We start from the raw sequence: 19,970 nt of genomic DNA, 5'->3' as shown, positions 1-19,970 counted from the left end.
CCGGGCTCTTCGCTGGCCGTGGCAGAACACTGACATTCCTGTCTTGCAGGAAATCACGCACAGAACGAGCAGTATGGCTGGTGGCATTGTCATGCTGGAGGATCATGTCAGGATGAGCCTGCAGGAAGGGTACCACAAGAGGGAGGAGGATGTCTTCCCTGTAACGCACAGCGTTGAGATTGCCTACAGGCTCTGTCCGATGATGCTGTGACACACCACTCCAGACCATGATGGACCCTCCACCTCAATCTCGCTCCAGAGTACAGGCCTCGGTGTAACGCTCATTCCTTTGACAATAAACGCGAATCCGACCATCACCCCTGATGAGACAAAACCGCGACTCGTCAGTGAAGAGCACTATTTGCCAGTCCTGTCTGGTCCAGTGACAGTGGGTTTGTACCCATAGACGACGACGTTGCCGGTGATGTCTGGTGAGGACCTGCCTTTACAACAGGCCTACAAGCCCTAAGTCCAGCCTCTCTCAGCCTATTGCGGACAGTCTGTGTACTGATGGAGGGATTGTGCGTTCCTGGTGTAACTCAGACCGTTGTTGTTGCCATCCTGTCCCGCAGGTGTGATGTTCAGATGTACCAATCCTGTGCAGGTGTTGTTACACGTAGTCTGCCACTGTGAGGACGATCAGCTGTCCGTCCTGTCTCCCTGTAGCGCTGTCTTAGACATCTCACTGTACGGACATTGCAATTTATTGCCCTGGCCACATCTGCAGTCCTCGTGCCACCTTGCAGCATGCCTAAGGCACGTTCACACAGATGAGCAGGGACCCTGGGCATCTTTCTTTTGGTGATTTTCAGAGTCAGTAGAACGGCCTCTTTAGTGTCCTAAGTTTTCATAACTGTGACCCTAATTGCCTACTGTCTGTTAGTGTCTTAACGACCGTTCCACAGGTGGGAAACTGTGTTTTTAACCTTTTACAGTGGTCCGTGAAGTAAATTTGGATTTTTAAGAATTCTTTGGAAGACGTGGTCCTCAAAGGGACGTTTCTTTTTTTGCTGAGTACACATGAAGTTCTTTTTAGCTTGAAACTCCTACATTTAGGTGAATAACCATGATGTTTTATGTGTGGATGTATGCTGATAAAACTGTAATTATTTACTGCATAGTCCCAAAGCACAATCGGCGCTAAGTGTTTCACAAGTCTTGACTGGGTACCACATCATACTTGGCCATAGTTTTAAATAAATCCTATTTTCTTATGAACTCTGGTGCACTTCCTCACTTTTTACTGAGTCTGATAAAATCTTAAATATATTTTCAGAACTATGTTTTGTATTTGTTACCTGGTGTTAGTTTGGTAAACCTGCTATGTATCATATTTTGACTATTTGCTGACAATCTACAGTCCACAAACTGAATGTTTCATTGTTATTGACATATGCAAATTGTACTCGTAATGCCAAGTTAAGAGTAGTCCGATCAGGGGATGAAGTGAAATTGTTCATTGTTTGCTATAAATGTTTTTTTCAAATCACGATTTGAACTTTAAATCACTTCCTGAATGAAAATATGTTAATGTTAACAAAAAGCCTTCAATTCTGTTAGTTGTTTGCCTGCCTGTGTTAGGTTTGAGTTTTCTTCATCTACTGTAATGTGTCTGCAAGTTACTCGTCCTCTGCTCTCTCAAATCCTGTTTTCCTCTTAGGATTTTTAAAAATGTATTATGCTCGCCTCTCCCACAGGGATTCTTTAGTGCAATTAACACTGGAGCAGAGGCTGGACGAAGTGTACTTTTTAGTCACATGTCTGTATTGTCAGTATTTTAGGTCACAATGTACCATCTTCTGTTTCAATAAAGGACATTTTGGTTAAATTAATGCAATTCCCTTCAAAATGGGAAATTAAGGCCTTATTTTCAGTTGTTCTCATTTGAACTTCAAACATTTCAATCTTCCTGTGCCACCACCACTACTTTATCTTGGGTAATTGTTTCATGTACAAAATGAACAAATTTAAAATAGTCCATTTTTTTCTGTTCTCTATTGACAATGAAGCTCTTCAAATTTGGAGAACTGTATAAACTGGAAGTGTTTTGTCAAGATCTGCTAAAATCTTGTAGGGTGTGCCAGATAAAGCCAATTTGGGGCGGCAAATAGCCTAGTGGTTAGTGTTGGGCCAGTAACCGAAAAGTTGCTGGATCGAATCCCCGAGCTGACAAGGTTACAATCTGTCGTTCTGTCCCAGAACAAGACGTTTAACTCACTGTTCCCTGGTAGGCCACCATTGTAAATGAATAAATCTGAATTTGTTATTAGCTGACTTGCCTAGTTAAATGATAAAAATTACTTTTAAATTACCTTTTCAATGTTTACTCTTAAAATCCATGTAAGATGTAAGTCATATACAGTAGTCTGTCAGTGTAACTGTCATTACCACTCAACTCCTTTATGAACATTCTGAGGAACATTCTGAGGAAGCAGCTGGGCAATTAAACTGTAGGACTCCCCTAACATTTTGTTCTTGAATGTTGTGAAATGAAATAAAGGAATTTGTGTCCTACTGTTACCCAGCTGCTATACCTTAGTGTATTTATGCAGGAGTTGAGTCGTAATAAAGAACTAATAAACAAGAGCACAGAAAACGACAGGGTTGTTTGGGGATGGTTATAAGGAAGTCTGTTAGTTTCACTTCTACATTCGACTAAGTGCCTTCAGAAAGTATCCATACCCCTTGACTTATTCCACATTTTGTGTTAGAGCCTGAATCTAAAATGGATTACATTTTTTTTGTTGTTGCTCACCCATCTACACACAATACCTCCTAACAAAGTGAAACATGTTTTTAGAAATGTTAGCAAATGTGCTAATTACAGAAATATCTCATTTACAAAAGTATTCATGCCTCTGAGTCAATACATATTAGAATCATATTTAGCAGCGTTTACAGCTGTTAGTCTTTCTGCGTAAGTCTAAAAGCTTTGCACACCAGAATTGTACAATACTTGCATTTTATTTTTTTCTTCAAGCTGTCAATTTGGTTGTTGATCATTGCTAATCCTTTTTCAAGTCTTGCCATCAATTTTTCAAGATAATTTAAGTCAACTGTAACTCGGCCACTCAGGAACATTCAATGTTGTCTTGGTAAGCAACTCCAGTGTATATTTGGTCATGTGTTTTAGGTTATTGTCCTGCTGAAAGGTGAATTTGTCTCCCAGTGTCTGTTGGAATGCAGACTGAACCAGATTTTTCTCTAGGATTTTGCCTATGTATTCTATTTATTTTTAGCCAAAATTACTCCCTAGTCCTTGCCGGTGACAAACATACCCATAACGTGATGCAGCCACCACCATTCTTGAAAATAGGAGTGGTACTCAGTGATATTTAGTTTGCCCCAAACATAACACTGTATTCAGGACATAAAGTACTTTTCTTAGCCACATTTTTTGCAGTTTTACTTCAGTGCTTTATTACAAAAAGGATGTGTGTTTTGGAATATTGTGATTAAGTAGAGGCCTCCTTCTTTTCACTATGTCATTTAGGTTAGTATTGTGGAGTAACTACAATGTTGTTGATCCATCTTCCCATTTTCTCCTATCACAGCCATTAAACTCTGCAACTGTTTCCTTCGTCTCTGGCATTTTAGTTAGAAAGGACGCCTGTATCTTTGTAGTGATTGGGTGTATTGATACACCATCCAATGTGTAATTAATAACTTCACCATGCTCAAACATAACATTGGTCATTATGGCCAAACAGTTCTATTTTTGTTTCATCAGACCAGAGGACATTTCTCCAAAAATAACGATCTTTGTTCCCATGTGCAGTTGTAAACCGTAGTCTGGCTTTTTATGGCGGTTTTGGAGTAGTGGCTTCTTCCTTGCTGAGCAGCCTTTCAGGTTATGTCGATTATAGGACTCATTTTACTATGGATATAGATACTTTTGTACCTGTTTCCTCCATCTTCACAAGGTCCTTTGCTGTTCTGGGATCTATTTGCACTTTTCGCACCAAAGTACGTTCATCTCTAGGAGACAGAACGCATCTCCTTCCTGAGAGGAATGACGGCTGCGTGGTCCCATGGTGTTTATACTTATGTACTATTTTTTGTACAGATGAACGTGGTACCTTCAGGCATTTGGAAATTGCTCTCAAGGAAGAACCAGACTTGTGGAGGTCTACAATTTTTGGCTGGTTCCTTTTGATTTTCTCATGATGTCAAGCAAAGAGGCACTGAGTTTGAAGGTAGGTCTTGAAACACATCCACAGGTATACCTCCAATTGACTCAAATTATATCAATTAGCCTACCAGAAGCTTCTAAAGCCATGACATAATTTTCTGGAATTGTCCATGCTGTTTAAAAGCACAGTCAATTTAGTGTATGTAAAGTTCTGACCCACTGGAATTGTGATTAAGTGAAATAATCTGTCTGTCAACAATTGTTGGAAAATGACTTGTGTCATGCATAAAGTAGATGTCCTAACCGACTTGCCAAAACTATAGTTTAACAAGAAATTTGTGGAGTGGTTGAAAAACAAGTTTTAATCTCCAACCTAAGTGTATGTAAACTTCAACTGTAAGTAGAGCGCCATAGCCAGAGAGAGAACTTTCTTTGAGGCATTGTAATTGAGATTGTCACCTGTAGAATTACATTTACTAGAACAGCCATGCCCATTCAAGTCAACATTCCAGGACAGTTGGACCAGCAACCATCAACTAAACTGACATTACATGTGCCACATCAAATTCCCACACCAGCTCTGTCAGGAGGAATGGGCTAAAATTCACCAATTTATTGTGGGAAGCTTGTGGAAGGCTACCCGAAACATTTGACCCAAGTTAAGCAATTTAAAGGCAATGCTACCGAATACTAATTGAGTGTATGTAAACTTCTGACCCACTGGGAATGTGATAAAATAAATAAAATCTGAAATAAATAATTATCTACTATTATTCTGCCATTTCACATTCTTAAAATAAAGTAGTGATCCTAACTGACCTTAAACAGGGAATGTTTACTAGGATTAAATGTCAGGAATTGTGAAAAACTGCGTTTAAATGTATTTGTCTAAGGTGTATGTAAACTTCAGACTTCAACTGTATGTGCTGGCCATAACTGATATCTGAGATGTGAGTTCACAGATCCAGGAAGTGAAATGTTATAGGTCCGTGAAAGCCACTCCTACTCTGCAAACAAGAAACTAAATGTATCTCTGACGCTCAGTCTTTTTATGTGTTTCAAAATGGCAGAAGCCATGGACTCGGTCAGTTGTTCGATCTGTTTGGAGATACTAAAAGATCCAGTGACTATTCCCTGTGGACACAGCTACTGTATTGGCTGTATTAAAGGCTACTGGGATCAGGAAGATCGGAAGCTTGTCTGCAGCTGTCCCCAGTGCAGACAGACCTTCAACCCAAGGCCTTTTCTGAACAGAAACACAGTTATGGCTGAAATGGTGAAGACACTGACAGAAAAAAATACTAAAAAGAAGAAGAAGAAGAAGACAAAACTCCAAACTGCTCCTCCTGCTCACTGTTATGCTGGACCTGGAGATGTTGATTGTGACGTCTGCACTGGGACAAAATTAAAAGCTGTCAAGTTCTGTCTGGTGTGTCTGGCCTCTTACTGTGAGACACACCTCCAGCCTCACTATGAATCTCCTGCCTTTAAGAAGCACAAGATGGTCAAGGCCTCCACACAACTCCAGGAGAAGATCTGCTCTCATCATGACAAACTACTGGAGGTTTACTGCCGGACAGATCAGCAATGTATCTGTCATCTGTGTATGTTGGATCAACATAAAGGCCATGATACAGTCTCTGCTGCAGCCGAAATAGCTGAAAAACAAGTAAGAACCTTAATTCACTTGCTTAAATATTAAGAATTACAAAATAGGGGATGGTAGGGGACGCCATGTGCGACTGACGTGTTTTCCGTTTGCTCCCGTGGTATTCTTAAAGTTTGAATTCTGCAGCAGAACCGTATTTATTTTCAAATATTAATTTGGTGATCCCTTTCCGTAAAAAACAAGACTACTTTGCTTCCGAATGTCAGCATGTCGACCAAACATAAGGCCAAGAGCATGACTTTGAGAAAACCAGACGCGCTCTCAGGTTGAATTGTTCAGTTCTAATGTTGTCATTCTGTCTTTTTAGTTTTTTTTCTGTTTTTTCTGTACTTTTCCCAAACATTTACCACCGTACATTATTACTCTGAGACAAGTTATTCAAAGGGTTTTGGGCGCTCATTGCTTTTCCATTCTATGCTCTTAATGACAGGGTTGAATAAGGGGAATGCCCAGAGGGGCCGAAATAATACGATCAAGTACATTTCTTGGAATACCAAAAGGGGTTAACAACCCGGTGAAGCGTAAGAGGGTGTTGACACACTTAAAGGGTTTGAATGCAAATATTGCATTTCTACAAGAGACTCACTTGAGGACTGGTGAGCATTTTAGGATGCGTAAGGACTGGGTTGGTCAAGTGTTCCACTCGAACTTTCATAGTAAATCAAGAGGTGCTGCTATTCTGGTTGATAAAGCTACTCCCTTTGTAGCTTCTGAGGTTATTGCTGATCCTAAGGGACGATATGTCATAGTAACCGGTGAACTGTTTTCTACCCCTCTTGTTTTGGCTAGTGTTTATGCTCCCAATTGGGATGACACAAGTTTCGTTTCTTCCTTTCTGTCTACTATTCCCAATTTAGATTCTCATTTGTTGATTTTAGGGGGGGATTTCAACTGTAAAATGTCCCCAGTTCTTGACAATTCCTCACAAACAAATACAGGCCCATCTAAATGTGCCCTACTTATTCAATCCTTTCTTCAGAAATATGTTATGTTTGAGGCCTGGCGTTTCCTACATCCTACAGATAGACAGTATTCCTTTTTATCTCATGTTCATCAAACATACTCCCGGATTGATTACTTATTTTTGGCCAAAAAACTTCTGCCTAACCTTCGGCAGTGTACTTACGAGAGTATTGTTATCTCTGACTATTCACCATTAGTGCTTGAACTAGAGTTTCCCCAGCGACCTCCTATGTGTTATCAATGGCGTCTCAACCCCATTTTACTCTCAGATAAGGAGTTTGTCAATTTCATTTCTTCTGAAATCACCTTATTCCTAGAAACTAATTCAACACCAGGTATGTCCTGCTCTACCATATGGGAGTCTCTCAAAGCATACCTACGTGGCCAAATTATTTCTTATACAGCCGACCAAAACAGAGTTCGCTCCCAGCGACTTCGGGACTTGAGCGAGTCCATAGCCACATTGGATGAGAAGTATGCTACGGATCCTTCCTCTGATCTGCATAAAGAGCGCCAACTACTCCAATCTAAATTTGATGAGCTTTCTACCAGGCAAGCTGAACAGTTACTCTTGCGAGCTCGATACAAAGTCTATGAACTAGGCGACAAGGCCAGTAAACTCCTTGCACATCAGATCCGTAAATCTGAGGCCTCACGTTTAATCCCACAAATAAGGACCCCGTCTGGTGCCACCACAGTTATACATAAAGAGATCAATGATCAATTTAAACAATTTTACTCTTCGCTATACACCTCTGAATCCCCTCAAGACCCCTTGCTGATTGACTCCTTCTTTAATGGCTTGAATATGCCTTCAATTGATACAGACTCCCATGACTGTCTAGAAGAAGAATTTAGCTTGAGGAGATTGCAACAGCAGTGTCCGCAATGAAAAGTGGTAAATCACCGGGTCCGGACGGTTTTCCAACCGAATTTTACAGGACATTTTCTGGTCTGCTTTGCCCATTCTTGTCTCGACTATTTGCAAAGTGCCTCAATACTTCAAAGCTACCGCCTAGTCTTTATCAGGCTTCAATTTCATTACTACTAAAGAAAAACAAAGACCCCCTGGAATGTGGATCCTATCGCCCAATCTCGCTTTTAAACTGTGATTACAAAATCCTAGCTAAGCTTTTAGCCATCGGTATGGACGTTTTGCTGCACCAAGTAATACACTCTGACCAGACTGGCTTTGTGAGAAATAGGCATTTATTTTTCAATATTAGGCGCCTTATGAATATACTGTACTCCCCAGCGTCGGAGGACCCGGAGGTGGTGGTCTCACTTGATGCCGAAAAAGCGGTTGACCGCGTTGAGTGGGATTACCTAACAGCTGCCCTTTATAGATTTGGCTTTGGCCCAAAATTCATTGCGTGGATAAAGATTCTTTATTTTTCCCCCATGGCTTCGGTACGGACTAATAACTTGTCCTCTGACTATTTTCCCTTGCACTGCGGATCCAGACAGGGTTGCCCACTCTCCCCCTTGTTTGCTTTGGCAATCGAGCCTCTCGCCATTGCACTACTCTCTAATGATGCCATTCAAGGCATAATCAGGGCGGGCTGGGAGCAGAAAGTCTCGCTATATGCTGACGACCTCCTTTTGTTAATCTCCAACCCCAATACCTCATTGCCACGTGCCCTATCTGTTCTTAAAAAGTTTGGATCAATCTCCGGGTACAAGCTGAATCAAGGCAAGAGTGAGCTTTTTCCGGTAAACAAGGCTGCTTTAAAGTGCTCTTTTACAAGTTCTCAGTTTAGGATTGTCCGGGATCAATTCACTTACTTGGGAGTAAAAGTGACAAGGAAATATTCAAATTTGTTTCAGGAAAACTTTGTTGCTCTAGCAGACAGATTGTTTCAATCTTTTATTTCACTGGATCAAACATTCATGCATTTTATTTGGGATGGCAAGATACCACGGATTGGTAGAAAACATTTACAGAAGTCTAGGTCATTGGGGGGTTTAGCTCTACCAAATTTTCAGACATACTACTGGGCTGCAAATTTCAGAGACGTTCTGTACTGGCTGCAGACTGATCCTACTGGCCCTAGACCACTATAGGTCCAGATGGAGTCTGAATCGTGTAAACCTGCAGCACTTTCCTCTGTGCTGTGCTCGTCTCTCCCAGTGTCCCTAGGCAAAAGGTGTGTCAACCCAATTGTAAAGCAGTCTCTTAAAATGTGGAATCCGTTCCGTTTAGCCTTTAGCCTCCGAGGCTTTTCTCTATCAAGCCCAATCAATCAGAACATTTTATTTCCTCCATCTTTGAATGATGGGACTTTTGGCATTTGGCACTCACTAGGCCTCTCCTCGCTAGCCCAATTATTCTTTGATACATTTGCCTCTTTTTCTCAGCTGCAGGAAAATTTCAATCTCCCCCAATCCCACTTTTTCCGCTATCTCCAGACTAGAAACTTTGTCAGGGCTAACACACCTGGATTTCCCAATAGGCCTGCGAATACAGCTATAGAGAGCATCTTGGAGCTGAACAAGCTTCCTAGGGGCACAATTTCAGATGTATATGCAATCATTCATGACTTACAGAACCCTTCTTTGGTGCCTTTAAAGACTCGATGGGAAAAGGATTTGGGGGAGGAACTTGGGGAAGACGCCTGGGAATCTGTGCTGCACAGGGTGCACTCGTCCTCTTTTAGCACTAGACACAGCCTCATTCAATTCAAGGTGGTTCACCGTATGCACTGGTCGGGGGCCAAACTTGGAAGAATATTCTCTGATTTTGATCCTACCTGTGTCAGATGTAAAGTGGAACCAGCCACACTGTTGCATATGTTTTGGGGCTGTCATAAACTGTCAGGTTTCTGGGAATTAATATTTAAACGTTTCTCTGATATATATGACACTGTTATAGATCCGTCTCCCCTTACAGCCCTTTTTGGAGTACTGCCCATGGGTACTCCCCTATCAAGAATCCAGTCGGACACTGTTGCTTGTACAACTCTTTTAGCTAGACGGCTAATGCTACAGAACTGGAAGATGGCAGCTCCCCCATCTTATAAATATTGGGTGAGGGATGTGTTGTGCTCTCTGAAACTAGAAAAAATTCAATTCACGTGGGAACCCCAAACTGTTTGAAGCTTGGGCTCCATTCCGGTCTTACTTTAAACAGTCTATCCTCTGATGGCATTCCAATTAATACTAAAATAAGTCTGTGACTTAAGGGTTGGAGGAGCTTCTCTCTGTGTTTTTGCTGGGGGGGCATTAAGGTCCATGTGCTTATTGATTGTGATCCGCAGATGCCTTGTTCATCTATTGCCAGCAGCATACAATCCTGCATACCACTGCTGGTTTGCTTCTGAAGCTAAGCAGGGTTGGTCCTGGTCAGTTCCTGGATGGGAGACCAGATGCTGCTGGAAGTGGTGTTGGAGGGCCAGTAGGAGGCACTCTTTCCTCTGGTCTAAAAAATATCCCAATGCCCCAGGGCAGTGATTGGGGACACTGCCCTGTGTAGGGTGCCGTCTTTCGGGTGGGATGTTAAACAGGTGTCCTGACTCTCTGAGGTCATTAAAGATCCCATGGCACTTATCGTAAGAGTAGGGGTGTTAACCCCGGTGTCCTGGCTAAATTCCCAATCTGGCCCTCAAACCATCATGGTCACCTAATAATCCCCAGTTTACAATTGGCTCATTAATCCCCCTCCTCTCCCCTGTAACTATTCCCCAGGTCGTTGCTGCAAATGAGAACATGTTCTCAGTCAACTTACCTGGTAAAATAACGGATAAATAAATAAATAAAAATCTTGCCCAGGCAGAGACTGAAGTGTGAGGTTATTTTTACATTTTGTTCACGCCTACATGAATAATCATTTAATTTTTTTATTTTAAAGCATTGTAAACTTTTTTTCTGTCCAGTGGATGGTCGGTCTGTGGCCATGTCTCTCTGTGAGTGGTTGCATTTCTCCACCCTTATCCCTTGACTGTTTACAGGAACAATGGTGAAGTGTTTGCTCTGTCTCTGTACTATAGATTGCCCTTTAACCTCTGTAGCTTTCTGCCTGGTGTGTTTAACTTGTCTAAAGTATGGGATCTTTAAAGCTATTTTTTTATTTGTATTTTTTTTCTAGTTGAGTTATTTATATTGCTTTGTCTTGTCTGTGTGTGTGTGTGTGTGTGTGTGTGTGTGTGTGTGTGTGTGTGTAAAACTTAATAAACTGTTTTAAAAAATAAAACAACGGACAATGTACCTTATTTGTATCTGAACAAGGACGAATTCCATTTATGAACTTGCAAAACAGGAAAAAATACACAACCCTTTTCCTTCGATAAGACATGGACATTGACATGTCTGACTATCATTCATTAGAACAGAAAAATAATGAATTAAATTACATTTGTTTCTCTACAGAGGCAGTTGGGGGAGAAATCTAAGCAGAGAATCAAGGAGAGAGAGAAGGAGATGCTGGAGGTGAGACAGGCTGTGAAGTCATTCAAGGTGAGTTTTGACCATTTGTGACCAAGCGCCTCGATTCGGTCTTATGTAGCAAAACATTTTTATACCAACATTTGAAATTGTGTTTTTTACATTAGATAAAAGTAGAGACACAGAGCTAGAAAATGGTATATCATACACTGCAGTTAACGGACAATGGGAAAGTAATTCTGCTTTGAAATGTTATTAACTTGTAACCCCACTTTTGAGAAAATGTCATTTTGAATGTTTTGGTACATACTGGAGAGCTCTTCTTTGTCTACACCCATTCAGCATCGTTCACACCCTCTTAAGCATTAGCCCCACCCATCTCTTTAAGGATTCACATGTGAGGCCATGTGGTAAACTCACGCTAAAATCTAAGCATATTTGTCACATGCATAGGATACAGGTGTAAACAGTATAGTGAAGTGGTTAGTTGCATAGTAGCAATATCAAAAACAGAAAATATCCTGAAAATATTTTATCATTAGTAGATGATGCTTACCTGACACACGTGTCTAAATTGATTGGTCATGTGAAGGAAATGCTATAACCCTCCCACGGCCACATCTACTAAGTGGGTCACTATTGTCTAGACATGTACACATATTCATGAAATATAGTGGTTGGCCGTATTCATCCCCAGACACACCTGGCTAATTTAATGGGTCATGTAATAATCAGGGTCCTTTGTTTAGACATGTAGCTAGCTAGCTAAACAATGAACTAGCATAATCCCAACTCATACTACTAGCAATACAAACATTGTCATAGATGTAGTATGAATCTGCAGGTAGCTAAAGCTAACAAACTAGGTTCAGCGTTAGCTAGCTAACATTAGCTATAACTAGCAATGCAAATTAATTTTCTGATTCAAATAATATTACCTCACAGATCATACATTTAACATTAGCAACATTTGCTAACTAACAGTACGCTTTAACTTGCAATAAAAATGATTTTCTGTCTAAATTAGAAACATATCTGAAAATGTAGCAAGACTCTTACCCATATACATGGATGATCGCTTCACGGCAGAGTGGAACCATTTAACTCCATTTGTTTGTAGCTGGCGTTACATCTTGTTTGGACAGCATTGTGTCTAGTCACTCTGGTTCACACTGACCGTGGCCTGTGCAGAAATGAACCCATCACTTTTTACAACTGATCTGTCGCTAGTGCCTGTTAAATTCAGGGCATCAATGTTGTTGAGAAAAGTACTTCTCAATGGCTAATGTTATATGTTTTAAAAACAGCACGGTAGAAAGGACTGTCAACACATATTGAGCAGCTCACGTATAAACAGATGCGTGCTACATGGCAGACCAATCCAAACTCATCTCCCGGCATTTCCAGCCCATCCATTATCTCAGCCAATCATGGCCAGCGGGTAGGCCCTTGTCTTTTTCTGTGGCAAAACGAACTAGGCTCGTAATTTAACAATTGTATTCATATTTTTGGATGGAATACAAGTTTGTTATTAAGGCAAATGAAAGTTCACATGTTCCAGAAGGCATTTCTGCCAAAAAACACATTTTGATAAAAAATAAATGTTTATGTTCGAATGCCACTCCTGAGAAGTAGTGATGTGCGACATGCTCCTAGTTTCCTGAAACAAGTCACATTTACATGCTTTCACTTAGCAGATTGTCCTTTCTAAGTGACTTACTATTCTTAAACTAAAGTCCAGCAAAACTAGAGCCAGTTAGGAATCCATGGAGGGCCACATTCCCATCCCACTGAACCTCACTGTGGGGAACAGGCTGTCTGGAGTTCTGGTGAGAGCTGAGTGAATGGGGTGATTAAAATCCCCCCCACCTCTCCTCTTTGTGTGTCCTAACAGCACTCTACACAGGCAGCAGTTGAGAGTAGTGAGAAGATCTTTAATGAACTGATCCGCTCCATTGAGGGAAGGCGCACTGAGGTGAAGGAGCTTATCAGAGCCCAGGAGAAGGCTAATGTGAGTCGGGCTGAAGGACTCCTGAAGCAGCTGGAGCAGGAGGTGGCTGAGCTGAAGAGGAGAGAGGCTGAGCTGGAGCAGCTTTCACACACAGAGGATCACATCCATTTCCTCCAGGTGACGTCACTGTCCATTGCAGCAGGTGTCTCTAAAGGGAAATCTTTAATTAAATTATTTGAATCTATAAATTGTGCCTTCCTGTGTTATACTTATGCTAAAACGTTTATTCTGTTCTACTGAGCCATTCATTTTATGTTCGTATTCTTACATTTTCTTATTTCTTAGAACACTCGCAGACCCCACAAGGCGGGGGGCATAAACAACAAAAAACATAGCACCAGATAGCATATGAACACGTCATAAGCATTTATTTATTTATGACAGGAAATTGGCTTTAAAACTGCAAAAAAAGTTCTCAGCCTCATGGAAAAATGTGTAGAATAGCAGGAAATTAGTTCTAAAACAGCAGTTTATTGGAGGTGGGGATACTGCGCTAAGCCTCTGGTCTACCTGCAAGTAAGCATTTTGTTGGATGGTGTATACCATGTGTATCCCATACGACTAAATAAAATAAAACTTTAAACTAATTTGTGTTTCTCAATAATCATATTTTCCTTTTTTCCTTGTCTTTGAATCTAGAGCTTCCAGTCTCTCTGTGTCCCTCCTGGGTCTGAGACCTTACCCAGCATCACTATCAACCATCACGTCTCCTTTGAGGATGTTATGAACTCTGTCTCTGAGCTGAGAAACCGACTTCAAGATATCTGCGCTGGAGAGATAATTATGTTGTCTGTACAAAGTAAGGACACATCTTCTTAGACCACATTAAAATATGGGATTCAATCAATTGCCGATGGTTACGTTCCTGATAGGGCATTTGATTTGCACTGCAGTGTGTCCTAAATGGATGGAGTTGACTCTTAATTTAGAATCTGGTAGTGCCATGGGAAATTAAGCCCTGGAATTTGGGGAATTTTGCTTAAATTCATTTTAAAAAGTTAGCTTATAACAGTGAACCTTTTTTGTGGGATATACACAAGGCAATTCTAGGTCTTGTGGCATATTTTGGTTAAACTATCCCCAATTCAATTGCAACCCTCTGCATGCACTCTTCCATCACATGTACAGCTGATTCTCAAGATCTTGCACACTAATGAGATGCTGTTGAGGTAAGTTTTGATTACAATACTGGGTGGGGTGAATATATTTTATGACATACATTATTTTTTGTTAACTAGTAAATAGTAGCCTACAGCAAAGTGGGTTTAAATAATTTCTAACTTGATAACAATTTCTGCTAGTTAGTTTTTTTTCTACCATGTGGGTTTTATTTTTTTTATTTCACCTTTATTTAACCAGGTAGGCTAGTTGAGAACAAGTTCTCATTTGCAACTGCGACCTGGCCAAGATAAAGTATAGCAGTGTGAACAGACAGAGTTACACATGGAGTAAACAATTAACAAGTCAATAACACAGTAGAAAAAAAAGAGTCTATATACAGTGCCTTGCGAAAGTATTCGGCCCCCTTGAACTTTGCGACCTTTTGCCACATTTCAGGCTTCAAACATAAAGATATAAAACTGTTTTTTTTTGTGAAGAATCAACAACAAGTGGGACACAATCATGAAGTGGAACGACATTTATTGGATATTTCAAACTTTTTTTAACAAATCAAAAACTGAAAAATTGGGCGTGCAAAATGATTCAGCCCCCTTAAGTTAATACTTTGTAGCGCCACCTTTTGCTGCGATTACAGCTGTAAGTCACTTGGGGTATGTCAGTTTTGCACATCGAGAGCTTAACATTTTTTCCCATTCCTCCTTGCAAAACAGCTCGAGCTCAGTGAGGTTGGATGGAGAGCATTTGTGAACAGCAGTTTTCAGTTCTTTCCACAGATTCTCGATTGGATTCAGGTCTGGACTTAGACTTGGCCATTCTAACACCTGGATATGTTTATTTTTGAACCATTCCATTGTAGATTTTGCTTTATGTTTTGGATCATTGTCTTGTTGGAAGACAAATCTCCGTCCCAGTCTCAGGTCTTTTGCAGACTCCATCAGGTTTTCTTCCAGAATGGTCCTGTATTTGGCTCCATCCATCTTCCCATCAATTTTAACCATCTTCCCTGTCCCTGCTGAAGAAAAGCAGGCCCAAATCATGATGCTGCCACCACCATGTTTGACAGTGGGGATGGTGTGTTCAGCTGTGTTGCTTTTACGCCAAACATAACGTTTTGCATTGTTGCCAAAAAGTTCAATTTTGGTTTCATCTGACCAGAGCACCTTCTTCCACATGTTTGGTGTGTCTCCCAGGTGGCTTGTGGCAAACTTTAAACAACACTTTTTATGGATATCTTTAAGAAATGGCTTTCTTCTTGCCACTCTTCCATAAAGGCCAGATTTGTGCAATATACGACTGATTGTTGTCCTATGGACAGAGTCTCCCACCTCAGCTGTAGATCTCTGCAGTTCATCCAGAGTGATCATGGGCCTCTTGGCTGCATCTCTGATCAGTCTTCTCCTGGTATGAGCTGAAAGTTTAGAGGGACGGCCAGGTCTTGGTAGATTTGCAGTGGTCTGATACTCCTTCCATTTCAATATTATCGCTTGCACAGTGCTCCTTGGGATGTTTAAAGCTTGGAAAATCTTTTTGTATCCAAATCCGGCTTTAAACTTCTTCACAACAGTATCTCGGACCTGCCTGGTGTGTTCCTTGTTCTTCATGATGCTCTCTGCGCTTTTAACGGACCTCTGAGACTATCACAGTGCAGGTGCATTTATACGGAGACTTGATTACACACAGGTGGATTGTATTTATCATCATTAGTCATTTAGGTCAACATTGGGTCATTCAGAGATCCTCAATGAACTTCTGGAGAGAGTTTGCTGCACTGAAAGTAAAGGGGCTGAATAATTTTGCACGCCCAATTTTTCAGTTTTTGATTTGTTAAAAAAGTTTGAAATATCCAATAAATGTCGTTCCACTTCATGATTGTGTCCCACTTGTTGTTGATTCTTCACAAAAAAATACAGTTTTATATCTTTATGTTTGAAGCCTGAAATGTGGCAAAAGGTCGCAAAGTTCAAGGGGGCCAAATACTTTCGCAAGGCACTGTACATTGTGTGCAAAAGGCATGAGGAGGTAGGCGAATAATTACAATTTTGCAGATTAACACTGGAGTGATAAATGATCATGTACAGGTAGAGGCACTTCCAAGCAAGGGCTTTGGGATGGAGATGCAATATGACAGTCGTGCCAACATATCTCATCAGCCACTTGGTGGAAGGGACTTTGTGGATCTGAGGCTCCTCCCCCTGTTGCTTCCATCATCCTCCAAATACCACCAACACCAGCCACCTCAGAGTGCTGCTGGTCCTTGTTTGGGAACACACACATCAAAGCACGCAACAGGTTTACCAATACAAGGGTTGAAAATTGGTGGCCATCCGGGCAAATTGGAGGCTTTTTGAGCCTGACAACGAGCCATCCTCAACAAGGTTGGAAAGTGACAGTGAAGATGAGGCCTCAGAGTTTGATGTTCAAGAGGTGGACATTGAGGAGGTCCAGGGAGAAGACATGGAAGCCTGAGAGGAAGACAGTCTAGAAACTAAAGCTTGGTTATCATTTTACAGACGTATGTTGAAAACGTTTTTGGGAGATGCGATGGATCATTGGGGTCATTCAAAATTCCCTTTCTATTGTTGTTCAGTGAAATCATCCCATGTGAAGAGTCATTCAATTAAAGTTGTCAACTCATTTAATTAAATTTCAATTCATAACTAAAAACTTTTTTACATTTCTATTGGAAGGATTTAATCATTTGCAATTATGTCTACTTATGATAAGGTAAAAGGTTTATGCTTCTGTTTCCATATGTAATAGTAAATATATCCGATGCAAAACATCTGTATAATTAGCATATATTTCTGTTAATTCCCATATTCCCATTAATTCCCGCGGAAAGTTTCCGCCTCTGAATATTCCTCAATGTGCAACCGTAAACCTGATCAGTCTGGAAAGACCAGTCATGTTTGATTCTCTCTATTTTCATAGTGTCAGGACTTCACATTGTCCCACCTCCTGTGCCCAGGACCAGAGAAGAGTTCTTGAAATGTGAGTTAAACACACACACACACACACAAAAACATACTTTTTTTTATTCAACAATACCCACTGACATCTTGAGTTCATCTTCACCACAGCTTTTCTCTCATATATTCACAGATTATTGCCAGCTGACTTTGGATCCCAACACACCAACTCAACGTTTGTATCTGTCTGAAGAGAACACAAAGGTGGCATACAGTCGTGAGCGCCAGATCATACGTCCTCACAATCCAGAAAGATTTCATATGTGGCACCAGGTGCTGTGTAAAGAGGGTCTGTCTGGGGCCTGCTACTGGGAGGTAGAGTGGAGTGGGATGGTTACTATAGCAGTCTCATATAAAGGGATCAAGTGGCACGGTGGAACAGAGTGTTGGTTTGGGAACAATGATAAGTCCTGGTGTTTGGTATGTTATTCAGATGGCTGCTCTATCAGGCATAATATGGCACCATTTGAGTCACGTTTGGGATTTAAAAGGGACTTTGATAAGGACTTTACAAAAGAGATTAAAATCCCTGTCGCGCCCTCCTCCAGAGTAGGAGTGTACCTGGACCACAGTGCAGGAACTCTGTCCTTCTACAGCGTCTCTGACACAATGACCCTCCTCCACAGAGTCCAGACCACATTCACTGAACCACTTTATCCTGGGTTCTATTGTAATTGTGATTCATCCGTGAAGATAATTCCTTTGTACACATGTAGTGTTAAGGCAATCTTCACATACCAAACAAAAAGTAATCATAATTTACTGTAAATCTGATACATTAAAAAAGGACACTAAAGAAATTACAGAAATAAGTGTTATCGACAATAATCAAATTTGACAACTCATTTTTAAGTAAATGTAAAACTTTAAAAGGAAAATGACAATGAGTAACATTTTCTGATCTGAAATGCAAAAAGCAACTGTTACTTACAGTAACAGCATGATGTATCTCCACTTGAGATGAGATGGTGGAGATCATTTATGCAGACCTAAAGTAAAGTCAACAATGCATGGAATTAAATTATGTATTGTGTTGAATTTTGTGGATTATTAACGGTTTGAAATGTTATTTCTTTTTGATAAACTCCCTTGTAACCTTTGAGGGCTGGTTAGTGGACAGAAAAGGTAGTCGTCACCTTTAGAGAAGAACAAATTGCTTTATCAAACCAGGAGAGGACAGCAGTGAGTCAGAAAGCTGAATTTATTGGCTGTCTCTAAAAATGTTACTAGCTGTCTCAAATCTCATTGGAGGAGGTCAGAGAGAATAACCTCCTGGATCCTCTCTTCAAATGTGCTTTGAGAGGAATTTAGAAAACCAGGATAGAGGAAGCAAGGGTATGACAGCTAGTAACATTTTCAGACACATCCATTGCATCTAATCTCTTTATTTTTCAAGCAGCAAACAAACTTGATTTTATGAGGCAAATCATGCTGGATTTGTTTTGCTGGATCGCTCTCTCTTTCTGAAAGCTGCCTATTCCTGTCTTTCGCTCAGTGCTCTCTGGGTTTTTAATTATTTGAACTAAACCCCCACCAGTGCTTAGGCTTTGATTGCAAAGCTTTATATTTGACTAAATTAAAAAAGTGGGGGAAACACTGTCTAGGCAAGAGTGTATTTTAAGTAGAAACATGCAGAATACCGTGTGTGTAAAGCTCTCATTGAGCAATCACCACCAGGAGATTGAACTGCACAGCAAATAATAAATCCTCAATCTTGTCTGTTTTTCCTTCTGGTTCCAAACCGTTGCTGATTTTCAGTTTAATGTTCTGATGCTGTAGTTCTTCACCAGGAGAGCAGGATAGCAACACAGCAGAGTGCCAAATTGACTCATCTCAATATTACACCACGTTTGACATCAGAAAAACCTTTTTGAATGAACTATCCCTATAAGTGTTTTCTATTTTTACTAATGATCTACCACTAGCCTTAAACCAGGCCTGTGTGTCTATGTATGCTAAAGATTCAACCTCATACACGTCAGCGGCCACAGCTAGTGAAATCACTAAACAAAGAGTTGCAGTCAGTTTCAAAATGGGTGGCTAGTAATGAACTAGTCCTGAATATGTTGAAGACTAAGAGCATAGTATTTGGTACAAATCACTCCATAAATGTTAAACCTCAGCTGAATCTGGTAATGAATGATGGCTGTTGAGTGGCTGTTGAGCAGACTTAACATGTTGGACTGTAAATTGTCATAGTCAAGGCATATTAATTAAATTGTTGTAAAGATGGTGAGAGGTCTGTCTGTGATAAAGAGATGCTCAGCATTCTTAGCACCACACTCGACCAAACAAGTACTGCAGGCTCCCATTTTATTTTGACTTCTGCCTGAATATATGGTCAGGTCTTGCAATGAAAAACCTTGGAAAGCTGCAGCTGGTCCAGAACAGAGCTGTGTCTTGCTCTTCACTGTAATCAGAGGGCTAATGTCAACAATATGCCTCTCAAACTCTCTTCGCTCGAAGTATAGAAGAGAGTGACTAAGTTAAAACACTACTCATTTTTGTAAATATTAATGTGTTAAAAATTCCATACGGTCTATTCATTCAGCTGACAGACATACAGTTGAAGTCATAAGTTTACATACACCTTAGCCAAATACATTTAAACTCAGTTTTTCACAATTCCTGACATTTAATTCTAGTAAAAATTCCCTGTCTTAGGTCAGTTAGGATCACCACTTTATTTTAAGAATGTGAAATGTCAGAATAATTGTAGAGAGA

General features: G+C 40.6%; 1 protein-coding gene across 1 annotated transcript; it reads left to right on the top strand.

The window, feature by feature from the left end:
• Positions 1 to 5,156: 5,156 nt before the first annotated feature.
• On the top strand, positions 5,157 to 13,954 carry LOC110521335 (E3 ubiquitin/ISG15 ligase TRIM25). Its single transcript, XM_036975856.1, has 4 exons — positions 5,157 to 5,801; positions 11,130 to 11,216; positions 13,039 to 13,297; positions 13,795 to 13,954. The coding sequence occupies exons 1-4, from the start codon at positions 5,184 to 5,186 to the stop codon at positions 13,827 to 13,829; spliced, it is 999 nt and encodes a 332-aa protein (XP_036831751.1). The 5' UTR covers positions 5,157 to 5,183; the 3' UTR covers positions 13,830 to 13,954.
• Positions 13,955 to 19,970: the final 6,016 nt, after the last annotated feature.

Source organism: Oncorhynchus mykiss, chromosome 1, assembly GCF_013265735.2.
Source record: "Oncorhynchus mykiss isolate Arlee chromosome 1, USDA_OmykA_1.1, whole genome shotgun sequence".
In the NCBI taxonomy this organism is placed as follows: Eukaryota; Metazoa; Chordata; class Actinopteri; order Salmoniformes; family Salmonidae; genus Oncorhynchus; species Oncorhynchus mykiss.
This window is presented reverse-complemented; position numbering and strand designations above follow the sequence as displayed.

Coding starts and splice junctions, on each gene's coding strand:
- LOC110521335 (XM_036975856.1), top strand. CDS start 5,184: ATGTGTTTCAAAATGGCAGAAGCCATGGACTCGGTCAGTTGTTCGATC. Junction 5,802..11,129: donor CCGAAATAGCTGAAAAACAA/GTAAGAACCTTA, acceptor GTTTCTCTACAG/AGGCAGTTGGGGGAGAAATC. Junction 11,217..13,038: donor AGGCTGTGAAGTCATTCAAG/GTGAGTTTTGAC, acceptor GTGTCCTAACAG/CACTCTACACAGGCAGCAGT.